The 27,198-nt window shown below is 50.2% G+C and overlaps 1 protein-coding gene across 1 annotated transcript; it reads right to left on the bottom strand.

The window, feature by feature from the left end:
- Positions 1-204: 204 nt before the first annotated feature.
- DDB1 (damage specific DNA binding protein 1) lies at positions 205-27,020 on the bottom strand. Its single transcript, XM_037137774.2, has 27 exons — positions 26,808-27,020; positions 25,518-25,666; positions 24,361-24,477; positions 23,786-24,007; positions 21,848-21,962; positions 20,832-20,929; positions 19,980-20,138; positions 19,309-19,392; positions 18,622-18,738; positions 17,942-18,044; positions 14,601-14,676; positions 14,400-14,508; positions 11,295-11,473; positions 11,036-11,199; positions 10,851-10,958; positions 10,492-10,699; positions 9,699-9,794; positions 9,483-9,594; positions 8,388-8,511; positions 7,918-8,082; positions 7,138-7,232; positions 3,797-3,967; positions 3,333-3,442; positions 2,915-3,084; positions 2,617-2,719; positions 1,507-1,630; positions 205-958 (listed from the first exon to the last, which is right to left on the bottom strand). Exons 1-27 carry the CDS (start codon positions 26,866-26,868, stop codon positions 875-877), a joined length of 3,423 nt encoding a protein of 1,140 aa, XP_036993669.1. The 5' UTR covers positions 26,869-27,020; the 3' UTR covers positions 205-874.
- Between the last annotated feature and the right edge of the window lie 178 nt (positions 27,021-27,198).

Raw genomic sequence — 27,198 nt, 5'->3', positions numbered from 1 at the left:
ATCACCCTCAGGATCCCGCACAGCCAAGGCGAGGTACAGACGCCCTCTCACTGGCGAGCCCGAGAGGACTTGTTTCAGCAGCAATGACAAGTGACTGCAGCAGCTGCCATCAACAGGGGCCTTGACTCTGCAGGAAACTGAGCACAGTGTGACCCGGATGCTGCAGTGCTGGGCAGCCGGGAGAAAAGCAGAAACAGATGGGTCTTTCTTCTTTAGATTCTACTTTTATTTGGTAAAACTCAGAAACTAACCACCAATTCACGCCCACCCACCTCCTTCTCTCTGAAGGAGGCAGTTCCCCAGAGACAAAAAGGCTGCAGCCTGGGGGTCACCCACCACCCCCAGGTTTTGCACTCTGGCAGCCCACGCGGTGGTCAGGTCTCCAGATCCAAAGCTCTCGGAGGCAACAGAAGAAAGTTAAAGGGAGTTCTCCTTCAAAGGCAGAGAACCCTCCCGGCCCCTCATCCTCCCCACAACCGCCCCACACCCCCCACCTAAATAAAAAGATAGCAGAGGACAATGCATGAGTGAGACACACAGAGCTTCCTTTCAGCCAAAGAGCTGCAAAATCCCTCCCTGGAAGGAGAAGCTGCGACACCAAGCAAGGCTTGGTGGCCCCAGGTGATGGCTGGAATCATGCGAGACTGGTAAAAATCTAGGGAAAAAATGATTTCCCCTTCAGCCCATTCCCAGGTGTCCAGTGAGCTGGTTTTGTAGTTCTAAGAAATCCCCATTTCCACACAGGCGACTGTGGCTTCTGGGGCAGCTGGCTTAGGGAAAGGTCTCCCGTGGCCAAGAAGACAGTGGGGGTGGGGGGGAGGCAGGAGGGCAAAGCCTTCTGGGAGGATCTGGGAGAGGGACTCCCTGCCCTTGGCTAATGGATCCGCGTCAGCTCCTCCACAACCTTGATCAGGTCGTCTGCCGTGGCCTCTCGTTTCATCCCGCTGCCATCGTCATACTGCATCAAGGAAAGGAGGGGAGGTGGTGAGGGCCCAGGGGGCACTCTCGCGCCCTGGGAAAGGGAACCCACAGCAGGGAGGAAGTCCTCGCCAGAAGCCCACACCTCTCCTTTGGGGTGCAGGTCAGCAAGGCTGACTGAAGGCAGGGCCACCTGGAGCCTCCCCGCGGGCAACACCTCCAGAGAGTAACACCCCAAAAGCCAGCACCGCAGACATTTCTCTACCCTGTGGTTCGGCCCACATCCCTCTTGTGGGTCTACCTCGAGCCCAGACACACCCCGATGTGCTCTCACTGCTGAAGCACAGCGGTCGCACGGGGAAAGGTGCTTGTGCAGTGCCAGATGCCCGATGGGCACCCAGGAGCCAAGCCTCAGCTCCCTCTCCTCGCCCTCAGAGGCCACCTCCCATGCAGCAGAACACATAAAAGGGCCACTGGTTTCTAGGAAGCGAGGAGGGGAGGCACCTGGAGTCCAGACAGTCTCCTGGCATGCCCAGCCTTGCAGTGAACCTGTGTGACCAGCCCGGAGCTGAACACCGCATAGCTCACCTGAAGGTTTGCCACAACCTCCTGCATCTTGGGCCGGCTGATGTCCAGGAAACTCTCAATCAAGTCCCCATCGATGAACCCGGTGGCTGGTTCTGTCTTTCGCTCAGTATGAAAGGATCTCCAGGTGGACAGGCGAGTTAAGGAATGTGCAATTACTTGGAAGTACCCTGCTCACAGGCCCCCCACAATCTGAAGCAGTCAGAGAGAGGACAGGAAACAGATTCAACTAAACACCTCTCTGCTTTTTGGACAATTTTGGAATTGAGATGTGTAAATCATTACCTGCTCCAACAGTTCTCAACAGGGGTAATCTTCAAAATCACATTTTTAAAAGCCCAGGCCATTCGCCCGCAACCGTTATGAACACCCACACACCTCCCAGAATGTTTCCAAGTGCTCGGGTGAATGAAGTGGACGTGCAGCCTGGGAAGAATCACTCTTCTAAGTCTGCCCTGGCCTCACAGGTGACAAAGTGGGGCCCAGCCAGACCAGAGGCATGACAAAGTCCTGCCGCTCAGCAAAACACCAGCACCTCACCCAGCTCCTCCTTGGCTGCAGCCAGGCCACCCTTGTACCAGCATGACCAACGTCACAGGCTCACAGCAGGAGCCCCTCCCACCTCCTACAGGGAGGGCCCTTTAAATCTCCCGTAAGAAACACACTTCCAACCAATGCTGCTTGAGTCCTGGGGGTCCCTGGGGAGGCTGATCCCTGGGCTTCTGGAGTTTTCAGCTTCTTTACTTTTCCCAGCTTCTGCTGGCCACTCTGGCAAGGATCCCCAGACCCTACTGCCCCCAACAAAATCTATGAAAGATGTGCCTATGTTGTCATCTAAACTGACTGACAGACATTGCTGGCAAGACCAGAGACAGACACAGTTCGGTAACACCATGTACATTTCCAAGGTCAAGCAGTTGAAGCTGGGTGATAAGTACAGGGGATTCATTATACTATTCTACTGTGTCTAAATTTCCCTGTGAGTTAAGAAAAGGAAAAAAGTCTGTTTCTCACAGGAACTTAGTTGAGATGTTTCCAGGAGAAGCCAGGCGTCACGCAGCCCCTGCCAGTGTCTGACGCGCTGCCCGGCAGGGGAGCCTCTGGGAAGGATATAAGGAGTGCTCGATCTTGCCCACACTTTTGATGACTTTATTGAGTCGATTCTGCATGTCCAGGAGGAGGTTGTACCAGCTCTCTGACAGTGAGGTCACCAGCCCTGCAGAAGCAGAGGGAGCGGTGAGTTGCAGAGGGCTCCGAAGCCTATGATGAGCCTTTTCCACCAAGAGCAGCCCCGGAGAGCAGCAGGAGGGACCAGTTCTCGGCAGCCTCCTCTGCCAACACCAGGCTCCCCTGGAATGGCACCCTAAGGAGGAGGCTGTGTGGGAGCGCCCCCCGCAGGGGGGACCCTCACCAATCATGCCGTTGACTGTGCCGAAGAGCACTGAGCCCTGCGTAGGGGTGGAAGTCTCTCCCAGATTCTGCATAACCAGAGAGCCGTGGCAGAAGACATTGACGAACTCGCCCAGGTGGAAGAGACCGACCTCCTGAAGGTGCTGCCGCTCCTCGTCAGTGGTGGCAGCGCTGAAAGGCAGTGACAAGCTCACCACCCAAACCTCCTGCCCCACAGGGACCAGGCGCAGTGGACACTGTGTACTGAGCCTCCCAGGTGACCCCACACACCCCACAGCAGAGGAGCTGGCCTGGGTTCTCTCCAGGAGAAACTGGGCCTCTGCAAAGAACAGCCCCGAGCCTGAGGGCACCCGATGTCCGCACCCGCTGCAGACCTGGGGCTCTAGCCCCTCCCACCACCCCCACCACCAGCCACCCACCTGTCCTTCTGACACACAAACAAGTTGAAGGCGTTTTCAGCTCCCAGGAAATTGTCATCATCCAGAATCTCCACAGCACTCATCCAGTTGGGGTTAAAGTCCCGAGCGATCTGCAAACAAACAAGGTGCAAACAAGACACACAATCAGCAGTGTGCACAGAATCCAGTTCCGGGCCTGTCTCCTCTTGGCCAGGAGCCAGGAGCCTGCCCTGAGAAGATCCAGCCCTGGGTTCAACAGCTGCCCCTCTGCAGACATTCTCCCCCAGTGTCTGGCGAACAGAGCCCATTTGACTGCAATGACCCAGAAATGGAGCCTGCTCAAGAGTTCAGGACTGGGGGGGGGGGCTGCAAAAATCTTTACTCAATGCAAAGGGCTCGCTCCAGGGAAAACGTTTCTGCCCCTCACCACCACAGGAACACCGGCAGGGCGTGAGCGGGAAGCCTGCCCCAGCCCATGATGCTACCTCTTCAAAGTTCCCCTCCATGGGCTTGTAGGCGAGCAGCAGCACGGAGCGCATGAGGTCGCCCACCAGGATGAAGTCGCCCTTGGTCTTCAGGTAGAGCGCCATGATGTTGTTGTAGTGGTTGCACTCGGTGCGAAGCTCCTTCTCCGTGGTCCACTCGTAGAGCCGCACCTGGGGAGGGCACGTCCGCCTCAGCCCGAGGGCCCAGCCCTCTCACCAGGCCACGGGCCCCGGCCCCGGCCCTCCTGCTGCAGCGCCAGTCACCCAGTGGGGTGCACGGGCCGGGAGCGGTCTGATGAGGGACTTGCGTGAGCGTTTCAGTATTTATATTGTATTTGTGAAACATGAAAGTAGAGCGAGCACATCACACACCACAAAGTTTTCCTTTACACAGAGTGAGTGAATGTGGGAGACAAGTACTGAAATACTAAGTCGGCGGTAATTCACGTCCTACTAAAGGACTAGTACGGGTGTGTCAAAAGGTGCCTTCCTGAGACTGAAGTTTGGTGACACACCTACAGAGTATTTCTAGAAAGTCCCATCTCCAATATCCCAGGCTGCCCCCCAAAAAACCGCTGGCTCAAGCCCTTCTCAACGTTGTTCACTCCTGGAACCTTCACGATGAGGCTCCTGAGTGGAGAAAACGAACGGGGAGGTCCACCGGCAACATGGTCAGGTAACGAAGAACTAACTCCAGTGCGCTGGCATCTGTAGCAACCCTTCCACCCAAAATACACTTTTGTTTCTTCTCCATGGTGATGTCTCTTCAGTTACACACAGCCACATCTCCAAAAGGATGAAGATGCTTTAAAAGCAGCAGACAAATGAACAGGTGTCTGGCACAAATCCGAGAAAGACGAACTCACCCCTGGGAGCAGCCTGCCCTGGCACACCCTTCAAGGCCCAGGTGGCCTCACCTGTGGCCTCTGCACCTACGCAAACTCCTGGACAGAATACACTGGGCCATGACTTCCCCAGGTGTGTCTAAAGAACCCAAGCTCCACAGGGGTGCCCTCCAAGAGCCATTCGTAGTAATTACAGCGGCCACCACACCGCCATCGGCAGGGTCGAGGGTGTCTAGCACACCCCACCTTTGTGTAAGCCTGGCCTTGCTGGACCGCCACCCCTCCAACTGTGAAGAGTGGAGAAGGAGTGAGAGTTCTACAGACGCTGGCAACACGCCCCAACCCTCCCTCTCCACACCTTCAGCCTTCCCATCTGCCACGGCGACAGTCCTGACCCAGGTCAGACACCAGCGAAAACCGCACAGGTTCTAGACCTCCACTGTCTAATCCCGTGACATCCGCTAGCCACACGCGGCTCCAAACCACGGATGTGCGGCTAGCTCAAACTGAGATGTGCGGTAAGCATAAACAAATCACACCCCGGTCCTTGTAGTATGAAAAAAGTATGATACTGTACTAATACTTTTCATTTTGATCACACGTTAAATAGTGTTTTAGCTCTATTAAGTGCATTTTACCTGCTTCTTATGTTTATTCACGTGGCTGCTAGAAAATGTGAGAGTACACCTGTTGCTCCTGGGATGTTTCGACAAGACACCCATGGACTAGACAGTGCGTAGCTCCTGATCCAGAATCACACCTGACCCCTCCCGATTCCCGCATCACCTCGCTGGAGTCTCTGGCACATGATGACACCAGTCCCAGGAGACCTGCTTTCTGGCCAGTCCCTTGTTACTCCAACTGAAATGTAGGTCTTGTCACAGGGCCCCGGGGCCCTCTGCACCTGGCTATTCGCTCTCACACAGTCCCTCACACCACTGGCACTGGAGGAAGGGCAGCCTTCCAAGAATGTCCTCGCCTGCCCTTTCAGACTTCCACCCCGGCCCGTGTCCACCCCACCAGACCACTCCCAACACCGGCCATCCCATTCCTCTCTCCCACACACACTGCTGTGACTCAACGTAAACTTGCTATCTACCCGAAGACCCTTCCAACTGACCTCCAACCTTGTCTGACCTCCTTCCCGCTTACCTTGTCCTGTGGTCACCCCTTGGAGCCTGTCATTAAAATAACTCCAGAATGTCCTGTGCTCCGTTTCACCTTTCCATGGCCACAACACTTCTCTTACGGATGCTCTGCTCCCTTGCCGCCCTCTCCCCGGACCATGCTTACCCAACATAACCTGACTTCAATGAGATTCTCCTCTCCAACTACGGCTGAAGGAAAACCTCCAACCAGGACGACTGGCCTCACGTTCAGCAAGCCCACTCACAGAGCAGGCACTCGTGCTTCCCAGGAGCTGTCGTTCTCCTTGTCCACCACGCTTCAGGGCCTGGGACGAGTTCGTACCCCTGCCCCTCTCCTCAACCCCCCTTCCCCTTTCCACTCGGCCACTTCACCCAAGACAGACACGACTGGAAGAGGACTCCTGCAGCACCGGAGGGCGCACCATGCACAGGTCCCGCCCCACCCCTTGCCTGTCAAACCACGGCTCCAGCAATTCTTCTCTAACGGGTGCCCCCATCGGCAGGCAACATGCCCCTGCACTTCCTGACTTGAGAAGCTGAAACCCTCTTGCCCTGCCAGCCCTGCACGAACCCCGTCCCTCTTTTCTCCTTCACTCTCTTCTCCTCCCCTTCGTCCAGCTGCCTGCCCGACACCTCCACCAGGACGACGACGACAGCTCAGCACGTCCAAACCCAAACTTCTGCTGTCGTCACCGTGACACATTTGTGGTCTCTGCCCCCACTTCCCCTGCGACTTCCTAAGTGACATGGATAACAGAAGCCCCTACAGAGATCTCCCAAATCCCTGGATTTTTCTGGATGATAGAAAGGAGTCTTTGGTTCTAATAAGGTCACTCCTGGTGACTCCTGGGTAGCTTCAGGATGGGGCGCTCACCAGAAAGACCACGCCGGGATTAGAAGCCTGTAACTCTCAGGCTCACCCTCCCTCTGGGGAGGAAACAGGCTGGAGACTGAGTTAACAAGATATCGTGCCTACATGACGAAGTCTCCATAAAAACCCCTGAATGACAGGGTTCACGGCCCTGTCCGGGTGGGGAACACAACCATGTACCGGGAGGGCGGGCGTTCCCGCGCTCGGGAGCCTCATGGGGCAGGTGCTACTGCAGCTCTCACCTGTCTCAGTCCCCACAAGCACTCAGGGTCTGCCGCTCACGGAGGCTCGCAGAGCCAAGTCTGAGAGCTGGTCCAGCCCGAGCCTCCCAGACTCCCAGCTCCACTTCTCCCCTCGTTACTCTGTCACCCTTATAATCAGACACACACTGCCCCAGGAAACACAGGGGAGACATGCTCTGTGGACGACGGTGTGCAACCGAAGGTACGAACAGATACCAAGCGGTACGGGCCTCACCGTGCTATTGATGCTGGCCAACAGCTTCCCGTTAAATTCCACCATGGAGTACACGGCCCCTTTCACTTCCTTTTCAGCCACAGTCTGTAGTTTTCCTGGGGGAGGAAAAGATACTCTTGAGTCTCCTTTATGAGCTCACACTAATCAAAAAAAGCCTCTGGTTCCCCCTTGGGCTCTAACTCCTACCCATACTACTCATGTGAAAGCAAAAATACAGCCCGTGCACCCTGAGGTTGGCCACTGCCCGCAGTGTGAGCCTCATGGTGATGCGCAGGGGTTTCAGACAGCGTCCGAGACCTGCCCACCCTGAAACTCCACATCTGTCTCCTAGGACGGGACCAAGTCCATCTTGGCCCTCTGATCCGAGATTGTTCGGTAGGGGAGATGAGTAGAGACACAGACACGAACACAAAGTTTTGAAGCTGGAAAGAAGTCTGAAATGGTTGAGCAGTCCCGTGGAAAGCAAATCCAGGATTCGTCACTCTTAGTCCAGCCACTAGATTCTCTTACTCATCCTTCACTTCTCCCCCCATCATTCACCCCTCCCCCTTCTCCTGCCTGTCAACAAGTAGAAAAGGAAGAAACGCAGGCTAGGCCGGCTCACCTACTCTGAAGCGCATTCAGATCACCAACAGCTTGAGAGGAGGGAACACAATGCTGCATGCACCACAATTAACACGAGTTTTACTGCCGCTTAACTGAGGCTCCTAAACCTAAAACAACCTGCTTACTCTCCCGGAACTTCAAATCTCTCAAAAGCTGGAGACTGTGTCCACTTACCATCTGAATACTGAAACACCACAATACGACCCTGCTTGGGCTCCGCCTCCTCTGGGTACACCATGGCTGTGCCCACGATGAAGTAAGTGTTGGGGTCTTTGCCCAACTTGCAGGAGACCAGGCTGAGGGCATACTCGTTCTGCAGAAACTGGTGGGCATGAAGCACTAGAAGCAGAGTGGAAAGGGGTGATGGCCGATGACCCCCACCCACACGCAGCCTTGCACTTGAGGCTCACAGCTCGGCTCCAGGCAGAGGACAGGTGGTGGCGGCACACTTGCTTCCACTGCTCCCGTCTCTGCAGATGCTCCTTCACCAGCCTCCACGGACCTGAGGAGGCCCCACCCCTCCTTCTTCTCCTCTGAGGATGATCTAGCACAGGGCCTACCAATTTTTGCAATATATCTGCACCCAGAACAGTCTAGTTTAGGGGGAACGGAGGTACAGAGTGACAGAAAGAGCTCGTGCGCACCTTCGAAGGTGTGCTGGTCGATGATAAGGAGGTTGTGCACCTCCACCTCTTCCCCGAAGGAGGTCTCATGCGGGGCTGTGCTGCTGGAGAACAGCTTGCTGGAGCTGACGCTGCTCGACAGGGCCTGCAAACAGAAGGCACTCGCGTCACCCTCGCGAAAGCGGGACGGGTGCCAGGAGCAGCAGGGGCTGGACAGGCAGGACCAGGGAGCAGACCCAGAGTCTGAGTGAGGAAATCTCGGACGGCGGGCAGCTCGAGTGCCGCCTGAAGAGCAGGGGCTCCGGAGGACACGGAGACTGAGGATAAGGGTCTAAACCCCATGTGGAATTGGCGCAGTGGCCCCAAAACCCACAAGAATGTAGTGCCATTAAAGAGCATTAAATCAGTGATGCCATGTCAATCAAGCAAGGCCACCAAGGAACTCAGGACACCTGAAAAAGTGACAGGCTCCACCTCTCCCAACGGGACCAGCAGCGGAGCACTTCATATAAAAACTATAAAGACCCCCTACTCCGGATTGGGGAGAAAGTCCTCTCCCAGATGTCTGGCAGAAAGAAAGGCAGAGAACACATGGAATGAGACCATCAGCTAATATCCCCAGGATGTGAGACTCCGGATTGTCCTTATCGCTATCATTTGCAGATGAAAAAATTAAAATTTGGATTTGCCCAAGGTCACTCATTTAGCTATAAACCTTGAAGCCAGCTCCGTCAGACATCAAATCCCACTTACCTATCATGCCAAGCTGTCCCCAATTACGCACATGCCACAAAAGACCCAAACTGACGATGAGAGAAGAGGAATCACTCGCCCAGCAAAGCTACCGAGCAGCAAAATCACAGACTGCCCCAAGTGCCCCCAATTCTCCTGCGTCCTGCAGTGAGGGGCCAAACCCAGCTCCCGCCTGCTCTGCAAAGTGAAGACTGCACTGGCACCCAGCTGTGCCACCTGTTGCTCGTGGCTGCTCTCCTAAGGGCGGGAGCGAGTAGTGACTGAGACCACATGGTGTGCAAAGCCGAAAACATTTACTCTCCGACCCCTACAGAAAAGTCTGCCCCTGCTCCAGTGCCATCCGTCTTTGTCCACTGCCCTCACCTGGGTGCTGGCACTGGGCCTCAGGGCAGTGGTGCCCCCACTCGTGTCCTGGACTTCAATACGGCTGGAGAGGACCCCGAAGCACTGGGACACTTCCTGATAGCAGATCTTCCTGCAGAACAAGGACGGAACAACGGTGCCTGTCAGAACAAGTCTGGGGCCGCTCCGCCTACTCCCAGATCACCGCCCGCTGCCACTTCCGGACCCCCGCCTCACCTGGGAGACTCGTAGAGGGGGACGGTGCGAATGTGCAGCTTCTGGATCTCGTCGATGGTGCCAATGGTGAGGGTGCTGTTATTGGCCAGTGCCAGGCTGGAAAGAAGGGTCTGGGTTTAGTGTGAGGGCACCCGAGGGAGGAGAGAACTCGAGGCAGTGACTCCGTGAGGGAAGGAGAACAAGGCAGAATTGCACTAGTTTACTCCAGGGCAGCGGTTCTCAACTTCAAGCCTCTGGCTGAAAACCCCCAGGGAGACTTCCAAATTCTAATGCCTAAATCCACAGACAGATTGTACCTAACTGATCTGCATGGGCCTCGTCTGAGATTTAACAGCTTTCAGATGTAACGCGCACATGCAGCACTAGAACACAACTCTCAAACTATGGAGAATCAGCTGGGTGCTGCCCCCAGAATCTCACATGTCCAACAAGTTCAGGCAGAGCTGCGACTGCTGGAAGGGGCCGCACTCTGACAGCTCCTGCCTGGGGAACACACAGTCGTCGCTAAATCATCCATTTGGATCACCCAAGAGGTTTTCTGAAAACCTAGATCCTAGGGCCCAACGGCAGATCTGCTGAAGCAGAATCTGAGGAGGAGTCCAAAACAGCTGTCCTTTAAAAGAAGTTTCCCGGGTACCGCGATGGTGGCCGGACCTGGGAACCTCTGCTCCGCCCTTCGCGCCTCAGCTGTTCACTGACTGCGACAGTGGAGAAAGGCTGGAGGGGAGGGGTGGGGAAACTTCACGATGCCCTCAATCTCTGGTTCGTGCTAAAGACAGAAAAAGAGGCCCACCTGTCAGGATAGCCGTCCGAGTTAAGGGGACACATGTAGTTCACCTCCTTGAGGTTGACGTTGGAGAAGACCAGCTTGTGGTTGCTGCTGTAGATGACAGTGGGCCGGTCAGAGCAAGCGAAGACGTTGGTGGTGGACAGAGAACGGAAGGTCCTCAAGACCGTGGGCTGCGTGCCCAGAGTCACCTTCTTGCGGTCGCTCAACAGGCCTACAGGAAGAACAGTGTCCAAAAAAGGAAGGAAGGTAAACGGGACAAACAGCTGGTTACCCCAAGTCCCAAAGCAGCGCCTGCAGGCTAAGAACTCCGCAGTTCCAACCATTCTTCAAAGAGCCCCTCACTCGAAAAGTACTATGCTCACCTGTCTCAATGTTGAGCCCAAAGTAGAAAAGTGCCCCATCCCCCAAGGCACAAAGGAGGTAGTGGCTACTCTCAAAGGTGGTCATCAGGATGGAACGAGGAATGATCTCTGTGGGGAAGGGGTGTGTTAGGTTCTTGTCCACATTCTGCCTCTGATCCCAACCCAAGCCCTTAAAAGATGCGCACCTCCTCCCAGCATCTCCTTGTGCAGCAGCTCAAAAGAGGGCAGCTTCAAGATCCGGGCTGAGATGTCTGTCCAGAGGCCAATGGCACAGAGAGGAGACAGCCCACTGCTGTCCCCTAATGGCGTGATGTCCAAGCAGGCCACCTCGTGCTCCATCTCTGTGTGGCTGAACAAAGACAAGTATGGCAGCGGAAGGAAGGCGAGGATGAACGGAGCCCCAGAGCACGCGGAGGGAAACGGTGCAGGGAGAGGAGCACACACCTGATCTGTCGGAGCTCCTGAGGGTGGATCTGCAGGTAGTAGAGCGCCCTTCCCACGGCCACCACCACCTGGCTGCTGTTGCAGGACGCCACGCTGATGTTCTTGCCCTGCGGCTCCTTCCACTCACTGACAAGGGCTTTGGGTTCTTGGGAGACCAGCCTCACGGACGCTGAAGTGATCTAGGAAAAGAAAGGCAATGTCTACGAGCCCCTGCAGGGACCTCTGTGGGAGAGGGGGAGGGCTCACACACGCCCTGGGAGAGCCCTGAGAATGAGCTGCGAAGTCCTCGTCTGCCGTGTTTCTAGCACAAAGACTGGCTTAAGGCAGTTTACAGCTTGCATACCTACAAGCAGAAGAAAAGGCCTGCTTCACTCTGATCGAGGCTTGGGTAGCTCAACCACGTCCTATGGGAAGGAATCGGCCGCAGGAGACCCTGTGACTTACCAGTCCAGCTGTTTTTGTCAACCCAGAAATGAGTCCTCTAAAATATCCCAGTACTTTTTAAAAAACATTTATTTATTTTTAGAGAGAGGGAAGGGAAGGAGAAAAAGAGTAGAGAAACATCAATGTGTGGTTCCCTCTTGCGCATCCCCTACTGGGAACCTGGCCTGCAACCCAGGCATGTGCCCTAACTGGGAATTGAACCAGAAGCGCTTTGCTTCACAGTCCAGCTCTCAATCCACTGAGCCACACCAGTCAGGGCCCAAGTTCTTTTCTTAATGCATATTAAAGCATACCAACGTTAATAGCACACATATCCAAAGTAAAAGTGAGCCCTGGCTGGCGTGGCTCAGGTGATTGAGTGCTGGCCTGCAAACCAAAGGGTCACCAGTTCAATTCCCAGTCAGGGCACATGCCTGGGTTGTGAGCCAGGTCCCTAGTGGGGGCTATGGGGGACACATGAGAGGAAATCACACACTGACATTTCTCTCCCTTTCTCCCTCCCTTCTCCTCTCTAAAAATATTTTTTTTAAAGTAAAAGTGATACATTTGAAAATAGCACACATTAATTCCACAAATATCATCCAACAAGTTCTTGGTCATGAACTTATGAACGACTCCCGCCAAACACACTGCTGTGGACCACAGCAAAGGGAGCTCAGGAGGCCACGAGGTGCCGTGGTGTCGCCTCACGCAACTGCACCTTACGACAACTGTCAAAACTTCGGGAAACACACGTTTACATACAGCAGTAAAACACAGAATTTAGAGCTGAGAACAAGCACTTCTTGAGTAATCTTGTTAAATTTTCATTTTGCAGATATCTGTAAAATTTGAAATTACCTAGGTCATATTGCTAATACACACCTCAGAATGATGTCTACAGTCTTACATCTCACGGACAACCCATCAGCCAAGGCCAAGGCCTTAACGACTCTTCTTGACCCCCTTCAAAGACTAATACTTACAAGCATGTAAATGGAAAGATAGACTTCTAAGCCAGCCAGACCTGAAGCCTACCACATACTAACTTCCTGACCTTTGGTAAGAAAGGTGAATGTTCAAGCTCGCGGTCGTCAGTAAGAAAGGTGAATGTTCAAGCTCGCGGTTGTCACCCGTAAGGTAACAGGAACGCCCATCTTAAACAGCTGGGTGAGAAATAGACGTTCCTGGCATGCAGCCAGCACTTAGCAGTTATTATCATTTGTCTCTACTGCTCCTGCAACACAGCCACAAACAACAATACAGAAATGTGTTCACAGCTGTGGCTGGGTTGCTCAGTAGGTAGGAGCATTAGCTCCATATACCAAAAGACTGCAGGTTCAATTCTCAGTCAGAGCACCTGCCCAGATTGAGGGTTTGATGGCGGGGGTGTGTAAGGGAAGCAAATGATCAGTGTTTCTCTTTCACACTGATGTTTCTCTCTTTCTCTAAGATCAATAAACATATCCTGAGTGAGGGTTAAAAAAAAGTGCCCAAACTTCTAAAAAATGTGTTTATATTAGCTAGCAAAAGCACATTCTTTAAGACAGTGGTACTAACAAATGTCCTGTCTTTATTTTACAAGATGGGAAAGGCTTGACAAGATGTTAACTATGTAATGATATGACACTTCTAACATTTTTTTAATATCCAAATTCTCGACTATACACAAATCATTAAAATTATGTAAAATTTTTAGTAAAGGCAACAAAATTGTATTGACATGTTTTATAAATGTATTTCACCACTGAACCAAAACAAAAAACAGGTCAATGACATTGTATCAATTCATCTTACCTATCAAAGCTGAGTTGATATCTAACCAGGAAAGGCCTTTGGTAAGCCACTGCCTAATCAGGAAGCCGCTATTTAGCAAGCCACTGCCCCCTGGCTAAAAGGAAGACCAGGAGGACAAGAAGATGGAAACAGTCCGACACCCCCAGTCAGTCGAGTGCTGTCTGCTCTCCACGGGAGAACACTGACAGTGGCCGGAACAGAGAAGAGCTCAGGTGAGGTGGAGCAAAGGGGTCACTCAAACACAAAAACACTGGGGGGGGGGGGGGGGGGGCTCAGAAATCAGGCTCTCAGGGATAACAAGTGCCAAAGGGCTATCTGACCCCGTACTGCAGACAGATTTCAAATGAGAATCCGAAGAGTGTGAAAGCTCTGGTTCTAACAAGCAATATGTGGGAAGTGCAGCCGGTGGGCCCACGTGGGGGGCAGCACTGTGACCAGCTGGTTCTCTTCTTCCGGAGTTTCTCTATTTTCCCAGTAAGTGTGCATCCATATTATAATAAGGGGGAAAGGTGTGCCTCGGAAAACAGGGTATAATTAGTGCTAAAACAGTACCCCCCGAAGTATATATAATAAAAGAGAGCATGAACTATATATATGTATATATATACATGTATACACATATACACATATACACATATATATATATATATATATATATATATACACATCAGAGGAAACAAAACCAAAAGCAATACCTCTAAAGCTAAGAGCTCTGAAACTGTTATTGCTGAGTAGTGGGTTATCAGTAACTTATTTTTTCCTAACTCTTTAACATTATTATTTTTACAGCCATAAAAATGGCCTGTTCTAAAATCTGGTGGTGCTGTGTACCACACTCTAGGTCAAATTCAAGGACATGGGGCCTGCCCCCTTCTTAGCTGTTACCTGGATGAGTTGCTGATGAGCCACGTTGCCACAGAAGAAAGTCTGCTGATCGTCCACGAAACCCATCAGTTCGGTTTCTTCCACCTCCTCTCCATTCAGCATGAGAACTCTGCAGCAGAAGGCGGCCGAGGTCAGCCGGCCCGGCCTCCCCCCGTGCCACCCTCACACGAGCACCTAGAGCCGGCACCAGCCTTGTCTTACCTCGTCTGGCCCACAAAAGAGAGCACCAAAGTGTCATCAGTCTCCCGGCTGGGATCAGACCGCAGTGGCCACAGGCCTGGAACAAAGATCAAGGGTTAAGATGCACAGCACACACACATCGAAAGAAGGGCCAGCCGGACCCCACAGGGAAAGCAGGAAATTTGGAGTCAGTCCTGAGTCAAAAAGCACACTATGTTCCTCCCTGCCATTACGACTCTGAAGAAGCTGGATATTCTAAAAACCGTTTTGAGCCTGGTGTTTGAAAGCTTTTCATTTGATTTCAGGTAATACATCGCCATGACTCAATGTCAAATTTACTTTTAAAACATATAACAGAGCCCTGGCTGGTGTGGCTCAGTGGATTGGGCACTGGCCTGTGAACCAAAGGGTCGCTGGTTCGATTCCCAGTCAGAGCACACACCTGGGTTGCAGGCCAGGTCCCTGGTGGGGGGAGTGTGAGAGGCACCCACACACTGATGTTTCTCTCCCTCTCTTCTCCCTCCCTTCCCCTTAAAAATAAATAATTAAATAAAATCCTTTTTAAAAAAGAACATATAACAGAAGTCTTACTCCTAACCCTATCCCTCCACCTTATTCCTCAAAGAAGTCATCAAGGATAGTTTCTATTGCAGTTTGACCTTCCAGTGTATTTTTTATTTAATTATATTTACTAGGGTAACACTGGTCAATAATGCAGCTTCTTTTATTATTGTTATCTTTTTAATCCTCACCCAAAGACATGCTCACTGATTTTACAGAGAAGTGAAGGGAGGGAGAGCGAGAGGGAGAGAAGCACTGACTGGCCAGCTCCCGCATGCACCCCGAACAGGGTCTGAACCAACATCGCAGGCACTGCCCTGACCAGGAGTCGAACCTAAGACCTTTCAGTTTATGGGACGATGCTCCAGCCAGGGCTTCGGTTATTTTCCTAACTTAAGGAAACGGGTAAACACTGCATGACAAGCAAACAAACATACGACAGCCTACGGCACACTGTTCCGCACCCCGCTTTCTCACTTGGTGTGTGCCCGAGCCCTTATCAGAACAGAGGGGCCCCTCGTTTCGACTTCTGCACAGCGTTTGATCGTGTGGCTGCACCAGTTTGTTGGTAAGTCCACTGCTGGACACTTCTGCAGTGGGTTTTGTGGTAACATACAACGCCACAAGGAACAGCCTTACACTTGTGTCGCTTCCTACTTGTGAAGGTCTGGGGGTAGATGCCCAGAACTGGGGTTTGAGGATAATTCGCTGCATGCAGCTGCGGTTTTGGTGGCTACTGCCAGTGAGCATGCTCACTCCCTCACAGCCGCTCCGCCGTACCACGCTGCCAAGCCTTTGGGTTTGGTCCTCTGGTAAAAAATGATGTCACTATTTCATTTTTCTTTGCATTTCTCCTAATACAAAGTGAAGCCTGTAACCTGTCCGTTCATTCCCTTTGCCAAACTGGGAACAGAAAATTTGGTGATCTTTCTAGAAATTCTTTTATAAATTAGGGAGATCAGGCCTTTGGCAAGATGACATTTTTTTTTACTAGTTTCCATTTCTTCTATCTTATATAGAGTTTTGTTTTCTGGCATGCAGAAGTGTTTTATTTTTATGTTGAAGTCATCAATCTTTCTTTTGGCTTCTGTACTGAGTCATACTTTAAAAGACCTTCCCACTCCAAACTTAGAAAGGAATTCACCAACTTTTTCTTTTAGCATTTGTGCTGCTCCGCGCTTTACATTAAGTCTCTAATCCACTTAGATCCTAGCACGATACACATTGCACAGTATCGGTCCTGCCCGATCTCTCCCAAGCAACTGTTCTCCCAATACCACTGAGATCCACCACCTTCACCTCACTGAAATGAGAGACCGCCACGACCGCACACTAATTCCCACACATAACTGCGTTATTTCTGGACTTCTGAGTCTGCCATGACCATCTGCGCACCAAAAACCACACTTGTGGTAACTAAGGCTCACGGGCATGGTTTAGTATCTGCTAAGGGTAGTCTGTCTCATGGCTCTCAGGTTTCCTGGCTTTTCTTGTTTCTTCTTTTCACTGGGACTTTGGCTTGTCTAGGTCAAGGAAAATAACCTATTGGTACTTTTATTGAGAAACATTATATACGAACAGTCAAAGACAGAACAGCTTCATAACACTTTGTAAGAACTTGATATGTACACCTTTCTCATTTGATCAATCCATCCTTTTAGCCCTTCAAGAGTACTTTAAAAGTTTTCCACATATAGACTCTGAAGATTTGTTAAATTTATTCCTTGGTATGCTACCTTTTTACTGCTGATGCAAATTGCCTCTTTTCTTCTACTATATCCTCTAACCATGTTTTTAACTGAAAGTTACTGATTTCAGTAAATTAATTTCATATTCCTCTACCTTAATGAATTGTCTATAGTTTTCTCAGTTGATTCTCTTGGGTTTTGTAGTTATATGACTTCTTCCTTGCTAATTCATAAACCTGTTTCTTTTCTGTTCCCATTTTCCACTTTTTTATATTCCAAATCACTTTATGTTAGATGTACCTCTTCTATACAACTTTAAACTGGTTTTGCCTTATGATGCAATCTGATCATCTTTTTCTTCTAATAGGCACATTTAGCCCATTCGCACTTACTGATATGGTATCAGGTCCCTGATTTGAGATACAAGTACTCATACGTGTTTAGTACCATTTCTATCATATTACTTTGAGTTATGTTTACTATAAACTTTTCATTATGCAGTCTTTCTGTTTTTTTTCTTTATTATATCAGTTCTCCTGGAATTGAAAAAGACTTATATTTTTGTTCTACAAGTTATTTATACCTTTCTATGACATTCTCTGTCCCCATTTGCTTTAGGGCAGGGGTGTCAAACTCACCTTCAACAGGGGCAATGTCAGCTCTGCAGTTGCCTTCAAAGGGATAAATGTGATTTTAGGACTGTATAATATACAGTCCCAACAAAAGGACTACACGTTTATTTACACAGTCCTAACATCACATCGGCCCTCTGAAGGCAACCACGAGGCTGACGTGGCCCCTGGTGAAAACGAGCTTGACACCCTTGCTTTATTCCCTGTAAACAACATTGTACTTAACCTCTAATTCTTCTCCTCCTCATCCCTCTGTTTCATTATTCAATTTGGGTCAACAATATTCTTTTTGTTTTAATTAACTTTTATACTAAAGTATGTTTAAGCTTCTATCATTTTGTTGTTACTGTGACTTTCTTTACTCTTCATTTGATCTGCTTTTCTCTAGCTCCCACTTAAGAGCCTTCACAACATGTAAAACAAGGTTGAACACCAAGGTCATTCAAGTAAGATCTACATCCTATGTCCACCGAAAGGCTACCTTTGATGCCTGGTAAGTCAATGCTGGCATGCTCATGGATTCCAATTCCATTCCGGATGATCCGCAAGGAACCTTCCTTGAAAGCCCCAGAGCAAGTGACCAGCTGCAAGGAGAGAAAAGGTTTCTAAATAACCCCCTCCACAGCCTGAGGCCATCGTACTGACGCCCAGAAAGTGCACTAGCTGTACCTAAATCCGAGGACCCTTCCCATGGAGCCAGGTGTGAGAGTGCAGACTTCGCAGCGCTGACCGCCAAAGGCCCTCAAATACACCAAGCAGACAGAAAGGCCTAGTCCAAAAAGCAGACAGCCCCCCATTTTCTCCTTGGAACCCAGTTTACTATAAAGATCCTAGGACTTGGCTTCAGACACATTTGCCACTTAGCAGTTATGTAACCTTGGACAAGTTCCTTAATCTTCCTCAGCCCTAAGTTTCCTCACTTCTGAAGTGGCCCCGAATCCCCGTCCATTGGGGTGCCCACGCGGTCACAGAAAACGTGATTAAAGTGCTGGGGGACCAGGACCAGCACTCAGCAAATGGTAGGGACCCTTCCACAAGTGGGATTAGAGAGCGAGGCTCTTAACTCGACCTTCAGGGCACGTCCCCATTCTGCACAGGCAAACCCAGGAGGACACAGTCTGACAGGCACAGCAACTGCCCATTCCAGGCTGACCCCCTTACCTGCCCTTGTCCCTGCCTCTCCAGGTCCACCACACACATGTCCACAATGGGTCCCAGATTTGTAAAGGTTTCCATGGCCACGACATAGGAGCCTTGTTCATTGCTGTCAACATTAAGCTGAAAAAAAAAAAAAAAAAGAAAACTCTATTAGTCCTACAACGCTGCTAACAGACCCTTCCCAAAAGCGAGAGTCTTCGCCTGGAAGAAACTCTCGGTCCTACTGCATCTGCCCTCTGGTGTCCGTCCCACTGGAGGCTTCCAGGAGGGGGCTGCTGGCTGAGGAACGTGGCTGTGCCGCAGGCGACCCACTAACCCCAGGCAGTAATTTCTAATAAAGCAGCATGGAAATTAATGTAAAGTGCTTGCATGCACATTTATGCACAGATCCAAAACCTTCTTACTTTAGAGGGGGTCCCGAACATTAAACTATGACCTTTAGAAGTCAGGAGCTGGGTCTTGTTCATCACTGTCTGCAGCACCCAGCACCCTGCCTGACACATTTGCTGAATGAACCTTTAGGACAAAGAGCTAGTCGGGATAGGATGTTCAATCAACCAAGTAGAGAGCTGAACAGCAGGGACATGAGTGAACTGAAGGAATGCTCAGGGCACTAAAAACAAAAGATACCTGGGGAAGCAGCGGCGAAGCCAGTGAAAAGAAGATACAAAGAGGAAATCACCTCCTCACCTTCACCAGCTGTGAGTCACCAAGGCGAGACCCGACAAAGACAACACCATTGTCCAGGTACGTCAAGCACTCGGCAATAGAGGTCTAGGAGAAAACCAACAGCACGAAAGGCATCAGAATGGACTCTTCACGGGACCCAGACACCAGCCCACCCACCTCTCAGCCCTGTGCTGGGAGAACGCACGGCTGTAGCTATCATGGCCACAACAGCTCTTTCGAATCCCAGGTCACACAGAAAAATGTTCCAAAATTTCTGATGTCCGTGACTTTCCCTTTTTCACACCTTTACAGCCAGAAAACCCTACAGTTTATCTCGAGGTGCCTATTCCAAAGGATCGCTTTAATCCCAACCACTTCAGTCTCCTCCAAACAATTAGAAACCTCTAAAATTCACTGTACAATTCTTAAACTTTTTTTGGAATCTCCTCCCAGAAATGAGCATCAGCATTAGATTAACCTTTAATTCTTTTTGTTTCTTTCTTTTAAAGTGCTTCAGGTAGGTATGCTGGGATGTCTCTGAGATTCTTGGACATCTAACTCATTCAAAAACAAACTCCTAGGGCACGAATGACCATTTGTTGCCAGGAAACGTAACTCCCGGCTGCAGTGTGGGACCACACACGGGGGTCACGAGGCCCCTGGGAGAAGACGGCAGTGGGAACAAGCCCTACCTCCCCGAGCAGCTCCACCCGGAGATCCTTGAGGGTGACGGTCCCGTCCATCTGCTCCTCTTTCTCCAAAAGCAACATGAAGAGCCGTCCCTCCATGTCGCCCAGCAGGTAACGGGAACCGTTGGGGTCCACACGATTGTGACACACAATTGTGCTTTGCTGCCAAGAGGGAGGGCACAGTCATTGGAGGTTGAGTGTCTTCCACAAGCAGAGAGCAAACCACTTCCTTTACCAAGCTCAGCCACTGCCTGAGCAAGAAGTCCACTCAGCTAACACATGTGTGACTGAAAGTGGAGACATTTTTATTTTACGAAAATTTTCTGAGTTCTACATACCTAAAATGTTCATTCACATGTTATTCTCTTGGAATATAGGAAGAGAAAGAATAGAAAAAAGCTCTAATCATTCACTGGACCATAAATGCTATCATTGTCTATGTTATTTATACTCAAGGCTTAATTTTTAGGACTTGAAATTTTAAGGCTTGCAATTTTTAGGACTAATTTTGTTTATATAATTTATCACTATAGTACTTACATGATGTGAGACCTAAAAATATTCAAAAGAATTCAGAAAATGTTTCCCTTCTTCGAGTTGCCCCAGTCAACGGAAAGATAAACCTATTTCAGCATCTCTCTCTCAGAGACAAGCGAGGTCTTTTTAAGCAAAACCAGCCAACCTCTCCTTGTATTCCCAACGACAACACAGTGTCTCCTGTACTAAGTGAGCAGCACGGCCGACCCTGCGCACCATCTCCTTTTCACAAATGGGGACGGAGAGAGGATCCGGGCAAAAACCAGGGGGAAAAGGGAAGAAAGACAGAAGGCAAAAACGTCCAGGAAAGCTGCTCACCTTGATGATAGGAGGCGCGATCGCCAGGTACTTGTCACCATTGTGATAGGTGATGGACTCCTGCCCGATGATGATGGCCCCTCCAAAAGGCTCTGGGACTGCGGGAGAAAGGACAGCGTTGCAGGGCTCCTCCCTTGGACCTGCCAGACCCTGCGACCACAGGGCGTGACCCTGATGCACGAGGCAAACTTGAGGACAGTCATTATTGTTGAAGACCCCTAAGCCCACAGAACGCGATGGCCTTCTTCTGACGTCTCTGTCCAAGAGATTTCAGGCGGCCGCTATCTCACCCTGCTGATACTGTATCGCCACGCCTGGTGTTTCTGAGCTCCTGGGGTACAGCCTTCTCCCCCTCTGCTTCTCCTAGACTTCAGATCCTTCCCAACGGGAAGCCTGACTCTTCTCCTCACTCCTCAGTTCCATCTTCCCTGTGATCAGGGTGGCTATTTGGAAGAGCCGACTTGCACTTAAGGGTTTGACAATTTCCACGTAGCTGAGACACAGAGCACAGAGCTGGGGCAAGAGCACGGGCAAGGAGGGAGCAAACGGGTCTGCAGCGCAGCCAGGCTCTGTCACGCAGGTGCAGGCACAGACGAGTCCCCTGGGCCCCGTTTCCTCATCTACGAAACACGGGAGTCGGGAGAGCTAAGCTCTACCAGTTCCTTTCAGTTTTTTAAAGGCTGTGCTCAAACAATAACATAGTGAGACTAATTCCCATATGCCACTCTGTAAATTAATTTGTTTTACAGTTAACCCTAAGGAAAAACTATACTTTTGGTGGAAAAGTATAAAGCAAGACAGTCACCGAAACAGAAATAGAAGAAGCAAAGGAACACACATTAGAAGAGGCACAGGGAGCGCGTCAGCGCACGTGTGTGACCACGTGCGCAACCGCACGCGTGTGCGACGGCGCTGGAGCACTGAGAGGAAGGAGGGGAGCAGGGGAGCAGGGAAGAAAAACTGGGACCTGGCCATGACCGGAGATGGAGGCAAACTTCCTGAAACCCCCAACCCACCTGCAATCACCATGGAAGCTTCAGCTTCTACATTTTCCTGTTTCCAAGGGCCCTTATTGAATTCCTTCTCTCGGAGAGACACCTCGTAGGTTTTCACGTGCCGCCCCTGAGGGTCCTAAGTGGGAAAAGATGGAAGGTTTGGCCTTTAGGGAAGGAGAGGGGCCCTGGAGGCGACAGGTGACCACCACCCAGCACCTGACAATCCTGTCATACCAGCCTTCCTATCCTGTGACTGTGCCTGTGACCGCCTGGGGAGACTCACTGAGGCCTACTGTCACCTACAGTTCAACCAGCCAATATAGGTTTAAGAAGTAAAGAGAAGGAAACACCTCGCTGAACCAACCACTGTAAGATACAAGGTAAACATGTAACTGCGCATGTGTGTGTACAAAAAGTACATATTCCATATTCCCTGGCCACAAGGAACTTACAAAATAGGTAAAGAGAAGAAGACACTGAGAAGCTACCTGCACCTAAATTCTAAAAAATCTATGTGATAAATTCTTAAAGGCACTCCGATGAGATGGCAAGGAGACAACACGGTGCTCCTCTGAGGTCGGCCAGCCCCACCGCCCCCTCCTCCTTCTAGTCCCGGCCGCCGTGTCCTGGGGCTGCCCTCCTGGTGCGCGAACAGAGCTAGCTGGCTGGGAGGAGGCTGCATCCTGACAGCGGGGGACGGCCGCGCAAAGGCCAGACCAGGGTCTGGGAAGCTATGAAAGGAATTCGGCAATGTTTTCCAGTGCAGGGACCACACCTTAGTGACTGCTACAGCTCCTGAGACTATCGGCATAACTGCCTTTCACGTGATAAACACCAGTCAAATGGAATTTTGGACACGAAAACAGACAAAGTAATTTTTAGTTGATGAAAATTCCATTTTTCCCATCAATAATGGGGTAACTCTCAACTTCACAACAAGTTTGGACTGGAGCTCCTGAGACCTACGAAAACGAGGAGATCGTTCACACTGGCAGACCCGAGGCTGCAGACAGGCAGAGTCACGTTAACCAGCAGCAACGTTCCAATGCCCCGGTATTTACAAAACTGAAGAAGAGAAATTCTGTTTTTATTTCAACTCTGATAACTAAAGCACTGTAAAAACGGTTTTTAAAAAGACGTCCCAAAACAGTTTCAACCTTAGTCAACTGAACTTTTTCTAACCAGCCTCAGAACCGTAACACCTCCAGTGACACTAAGAAATCTACACGGTTATGCATCAGTGTATTTCCAATACGTAACACAGCTCCCGGTGTCTTCATACCCACACAGACTACATGGACTTGCAATCTGTCATGTGCACAGCAACATGCTAGTGGAATGACCTCCTGCTGTGTGGCCCTTTGTTAAAAGGCTGAGATTTTACCAAGACACAGGCATGTTAATCTAGTGCTCTGGCGCCCTGCCCCCGCACCCCCAGCAGATCTGGCCCAGAGAACAGCTGCCCACGATCAGCTCTGCTAAAGTTTTAGGCACAGACTAAAATAGAAGTCAAGAGCCAGCAAGTCACCAGAAAGTGAATGCTAAATAAAATGCCAACCTCTTCTTAGAAGACACAAATGCATCATCAAGACATTTTCCTCTTTGCTTGTAAAAGTAACTTCTGGATCATTTCTCTACAGCCAAGCTTTACTAATCCCTTAGCGTGCCAGTAAGAAATGAAGAAAAAATAAACTGGGTCACCCTACAAAATCTCCAAGGCCCATAACCAGGGTGTAATCTCACAATTAAAACCTGCTACAAGCCTCAGAGAGCTTCCAGCCTCCACAATAAGTGCTAATGCACTCAAGACACAGCCAAAACCTGACCATATTAATTATGTTGTTTAAAACATTTCAGGACAAACACATTAACCACGTCCACCTACCCTACTAGTAGCAAAAATGAGCTCCTACTATGCCAAACAACACAGCTTCTCCCTCTTTCCTCCCAGTCCGGTACCTGGTAGACAAAACAGATGGTAGGTGCTTGGCAACCATATAGAAACTTGACATCGATGACATGCAACTCCTCCAGGCGGATGTTAAAAGCTTTGAGCTCTTTATTGTCCCGGTCTAGTGGAATGACCTTGAAAAGGCCATCGTAGAGTCTCAGGCCAATCATTCGGCACTCGGGATCAATGATGCCAATAATGCCAGTCTCAGAGGGGCGGCCAATTCGGTCCTGAGAAGCAAAACTGGGGTTAGGAAAGACCCTCAATACCTAGAGCACAGAAGACACTAGGCACCACTTTCCCAGAACGATTTTATGAGTGGTAGCATCTATGTGACATACCAGGAAGCCCAAATGTCAGTGCGTGTGTTTCTGCAAAACACTGAACTCCATGAATTGTTTACCCTGTCCCTTGGACTCTGAGTAAACTACAGAAGTCCTTTCTTCACAGCTCAAATCCTTAGTGTTTTCTCCTTGGTTCTCTGATCATATAGAGAATGCCGCCCCCAGCACTTCAATTTTCTTCATCAAATCATGACAGCCCTCCTTGGAAAACTCTCATCAGCCTGAAGCATCCACCTCACCTGGACATTGCCATGGGCTCGAGTTATGATGTCAATGCTCTCACCGCTCTGCTTATACTCCAGGATGCAGGCATTGTACTTAGCTGTCAGGATAAACAGGAGGTCCTTGCTCTCCCCCTGGAAACCAACATTATGCTATCAAAAAAAGGTTGTTTTAAAACAGGAGTCCCTGTCCAGCCTTTAAGCATCATTCTTGAAGCATGCGCATTTCTTTAAGAATTTTTTGTCCTCTCTGAAGAGAAAATCCAGTGAGTACATTACAGACATAAGTACACACACACACGCACTCTGAGGGTGTATGCAAAAGGCCAGAACTGAAGCTGATAATCATCTGGTCCTCAGCTGCACGATTCCACATCTCTCTGCTCTCTACATAACAGCATCTTCACCAATTTCCATATCAAGCTCATCTCAGCCATTGCACCCAAATTCTGAGAGCTGAATGTAATGACTCCTCTAATTTTCTCCAAGTATTTGGAGAAAGAGAAAAAAAATCTGAATAACAATAAAGCTAAAATGGATCTACAAAGTCTTACTTATTAACACAGACCCCCCCCAATGTATTTTGTTCTAAGGGTTAAAATCAAAATGTTGAAACCATTGCTTTGTCAGATTTGGTTAAGACATAATGAAGCCAAATGGCGGCTAGTTGAATGAAAACATCTGAATAATAATAATAATGATGATAATAACTGTTAACATAATAACAATGAATATAATTGTTATGCTTGCTATGTCCTAGGCCCTGTGCTATTAACATTATTTAATCTTCACAATAACTCAGGGAATTGGATACTGTTATTCCCATTTTGCAGATAGGGGAGCAAGGCTTTGAAAGGTTAAGTACCATCCAAAATTAGAATTAATGAGGAACGAAGCTAGGACTGCCTTTACAGCCAATGCTCCCAGTCGCCATGATGACCCACATTTCAAACTGCTTTAATTTCCCCTTTTTTAAAGAAGTCAACTTGATCAATTTTTTCCACTTATAGAAAGCTTGTTCATGAAGCATATAAACTGAAGTCTGCCATTCAAAATGGGTAGTTTCTCTCCTAAGCCTTATCTCGCCTTTTCTCTAGAAATGATTTTAAAAAAAAAAACCCACCCACAAAAACATAAAACCATCTTTGTTGCTGGACCCAACCCAGAGTGCTTACCTTGGGCCTGAAGAGCTCCATGACAGCGATCTTCCCATACATGCCCACCTCTTTAACAGGCCGGAGCCCCTCGGCTGTGACCACATAGATCTCTAATCTCGTGTTTTTGGCAATCAGCAGGTTTAAGTCTTCAGCTGAAGTAAAGTGTCCTGAAAGAACAGATACTCTAACTTTTGAAGCCAGTGCAGTTTCTAAAAAATCCAGAATTCTCATTTAATTCATATTCTTCTCCAGCTCCCTCCATTCTCACCAAATCCAGCACCTCAAAGAGTCTCACTTCAGACACTCACGAAAGCTACTCCTCTAATCATACTAAGAAAACTGGACCAGCTTACGAACAGCATGTCCTTCAACTGACAATGACTGTGAAACCCTTCAGATGGCTCTGTGCCCTCAAATTTTCCTTTTCCTTTTGCAGGGACACACTTAACCTCCAATTAAGTGATGCTGAGCAAGTGTTCACCTCTAATCTACCTTTTCACAGAAATCTACACCACAAAGACCAGGCTGAATGAAGAAAATTCTCAGAGCTTTATATCAAAACATCGCTTTGTCAGGACTGCTTGCCCCACCCCCAGGAATCTACCGAAACCCTTGCCCACATTATCTCACCACTTCAAACTGACAACTGTTTTGTACTGTAATCATAATTAGTATTTACAGAAACACACAAGTTTGAGGTCATCCTAATGTTGATGAAAACCTGGTTCAAGATGATTATTCCCGGGTTCTGGACATCTGTCTCCTTAACAATCTTTCCAGTCAACAAGGCAAAAACAGCACTAGGCAGGGCCACCCTAATCTTCCTTTCCAGCCGCTCCCTGGTGTAAACAGCCCCAGGCAAAGAAGACTCAGCCTCGCTCCGGGTGAGTGCAGGCATTCCTCACATCCCTCCAACCCGCCAGGCTCTCTCACAAGAAAATTCTGACCCCCAAATCGCCATCACCACCGCCCCTTCCCCTGACCACACGAGGCCAATGTGGAGGCCCAAGCAACACAGCACAACCAACTCACACTTCGCTCTCTATCCCACTGGGCCCGTCCCTGTCCTCGAGGCCAAGTGACCTCCCAGGACTTACGGGGACCCTCAAACGAGGTTTTAAACACCAAAAGGCGCATGTGGAGACAACTTCTTTGAAGTCGTGGACTAGGACAAGATCCTTGGCCGCCGGTCCCTTCCATTCCCCGGGCCCGGGCCCGCCCGACTGCCCCAAGGGCCGCGGGCCTTCCTAGGCCTCGGGGTCTCCCCAGATCCTCCCTTGCTGGGGTCTCCGGGCCGGGCGCACTCACCGGTCACGCAGCCGTTGACGGCGGTGGGCTTCTGTGCCGTTACCACGTAGTTGTACGACATGTCGAGATCTGGAGTGGCCTGTAGAGACTCGAGAGCAACGACAGAGAGATGGACACCAGCAAAAACACAGGCTGCCCTGCCCGCGCGGCGAACTCTGCGGCCGCTGCCTCCGCCCCACAGACACGTTGCAGGCCAGAGCGACCGGGGCGCGGAGCATCACGGGATGGCCTCACCTGGCCTCTTGGAGGACTCACGGCTCCCCAGGCGGCCAATCAAAAGAGGCCCCGCCCCCTGAGGCCCCGCCCCGTCGTTTACCGCCAGTGCTGGGGTACCCGGATGTGGGCGCTCGTTGTGAGTCCCTGAGGACCGACGGCGTCATCTGGGTTGGTG

Source organism: Artibeus jamaicensis, unplaced genomic scaffold, assembly GCF_021234435.1.
Source record: "Artibeus jamaicensis isolate MK-2021 breed Jamaican fruit bat unplaced genomic scaffold, CSHL_Jam_final scaffold_614, whole genome shotgun sequence".
Taxonomy (NCBI): Eukaryota; Metazoa; Chordata; class Mammalia; order Chiroptera; family Phyllostomidae; genus Artibeus; species Artibeus jamaicensis.
The sequence above is the reverse complement of the archived record's forward strand: the minus strand, read 5'-3'. Positions and strand labels throughout refer to the sequence as shown.

Coding starts and splice junctions, on each gene's coding strand:
- DDB1 (XM_037137774.2), bottom strand. CDS start 26,868: ATGTCGTACAACTACGTGGTAACGGCACAGAAGCCCACCGCCGTCAAC. Junction 9,795..10,491: donor TCGGACGGCTATCCTGACAG/GTGGGCCTCTTT, acceptor CCTTCTTTCCAG/CCTGGCACTGGCCAATAACA. Junction 1,631..2,616: donor GGCAAGATCGAGCACTCCTT/ATATCCTTCCCA, acceptor TCGCCTGTCCAC/CTGGAGATCCTTTCATACTG.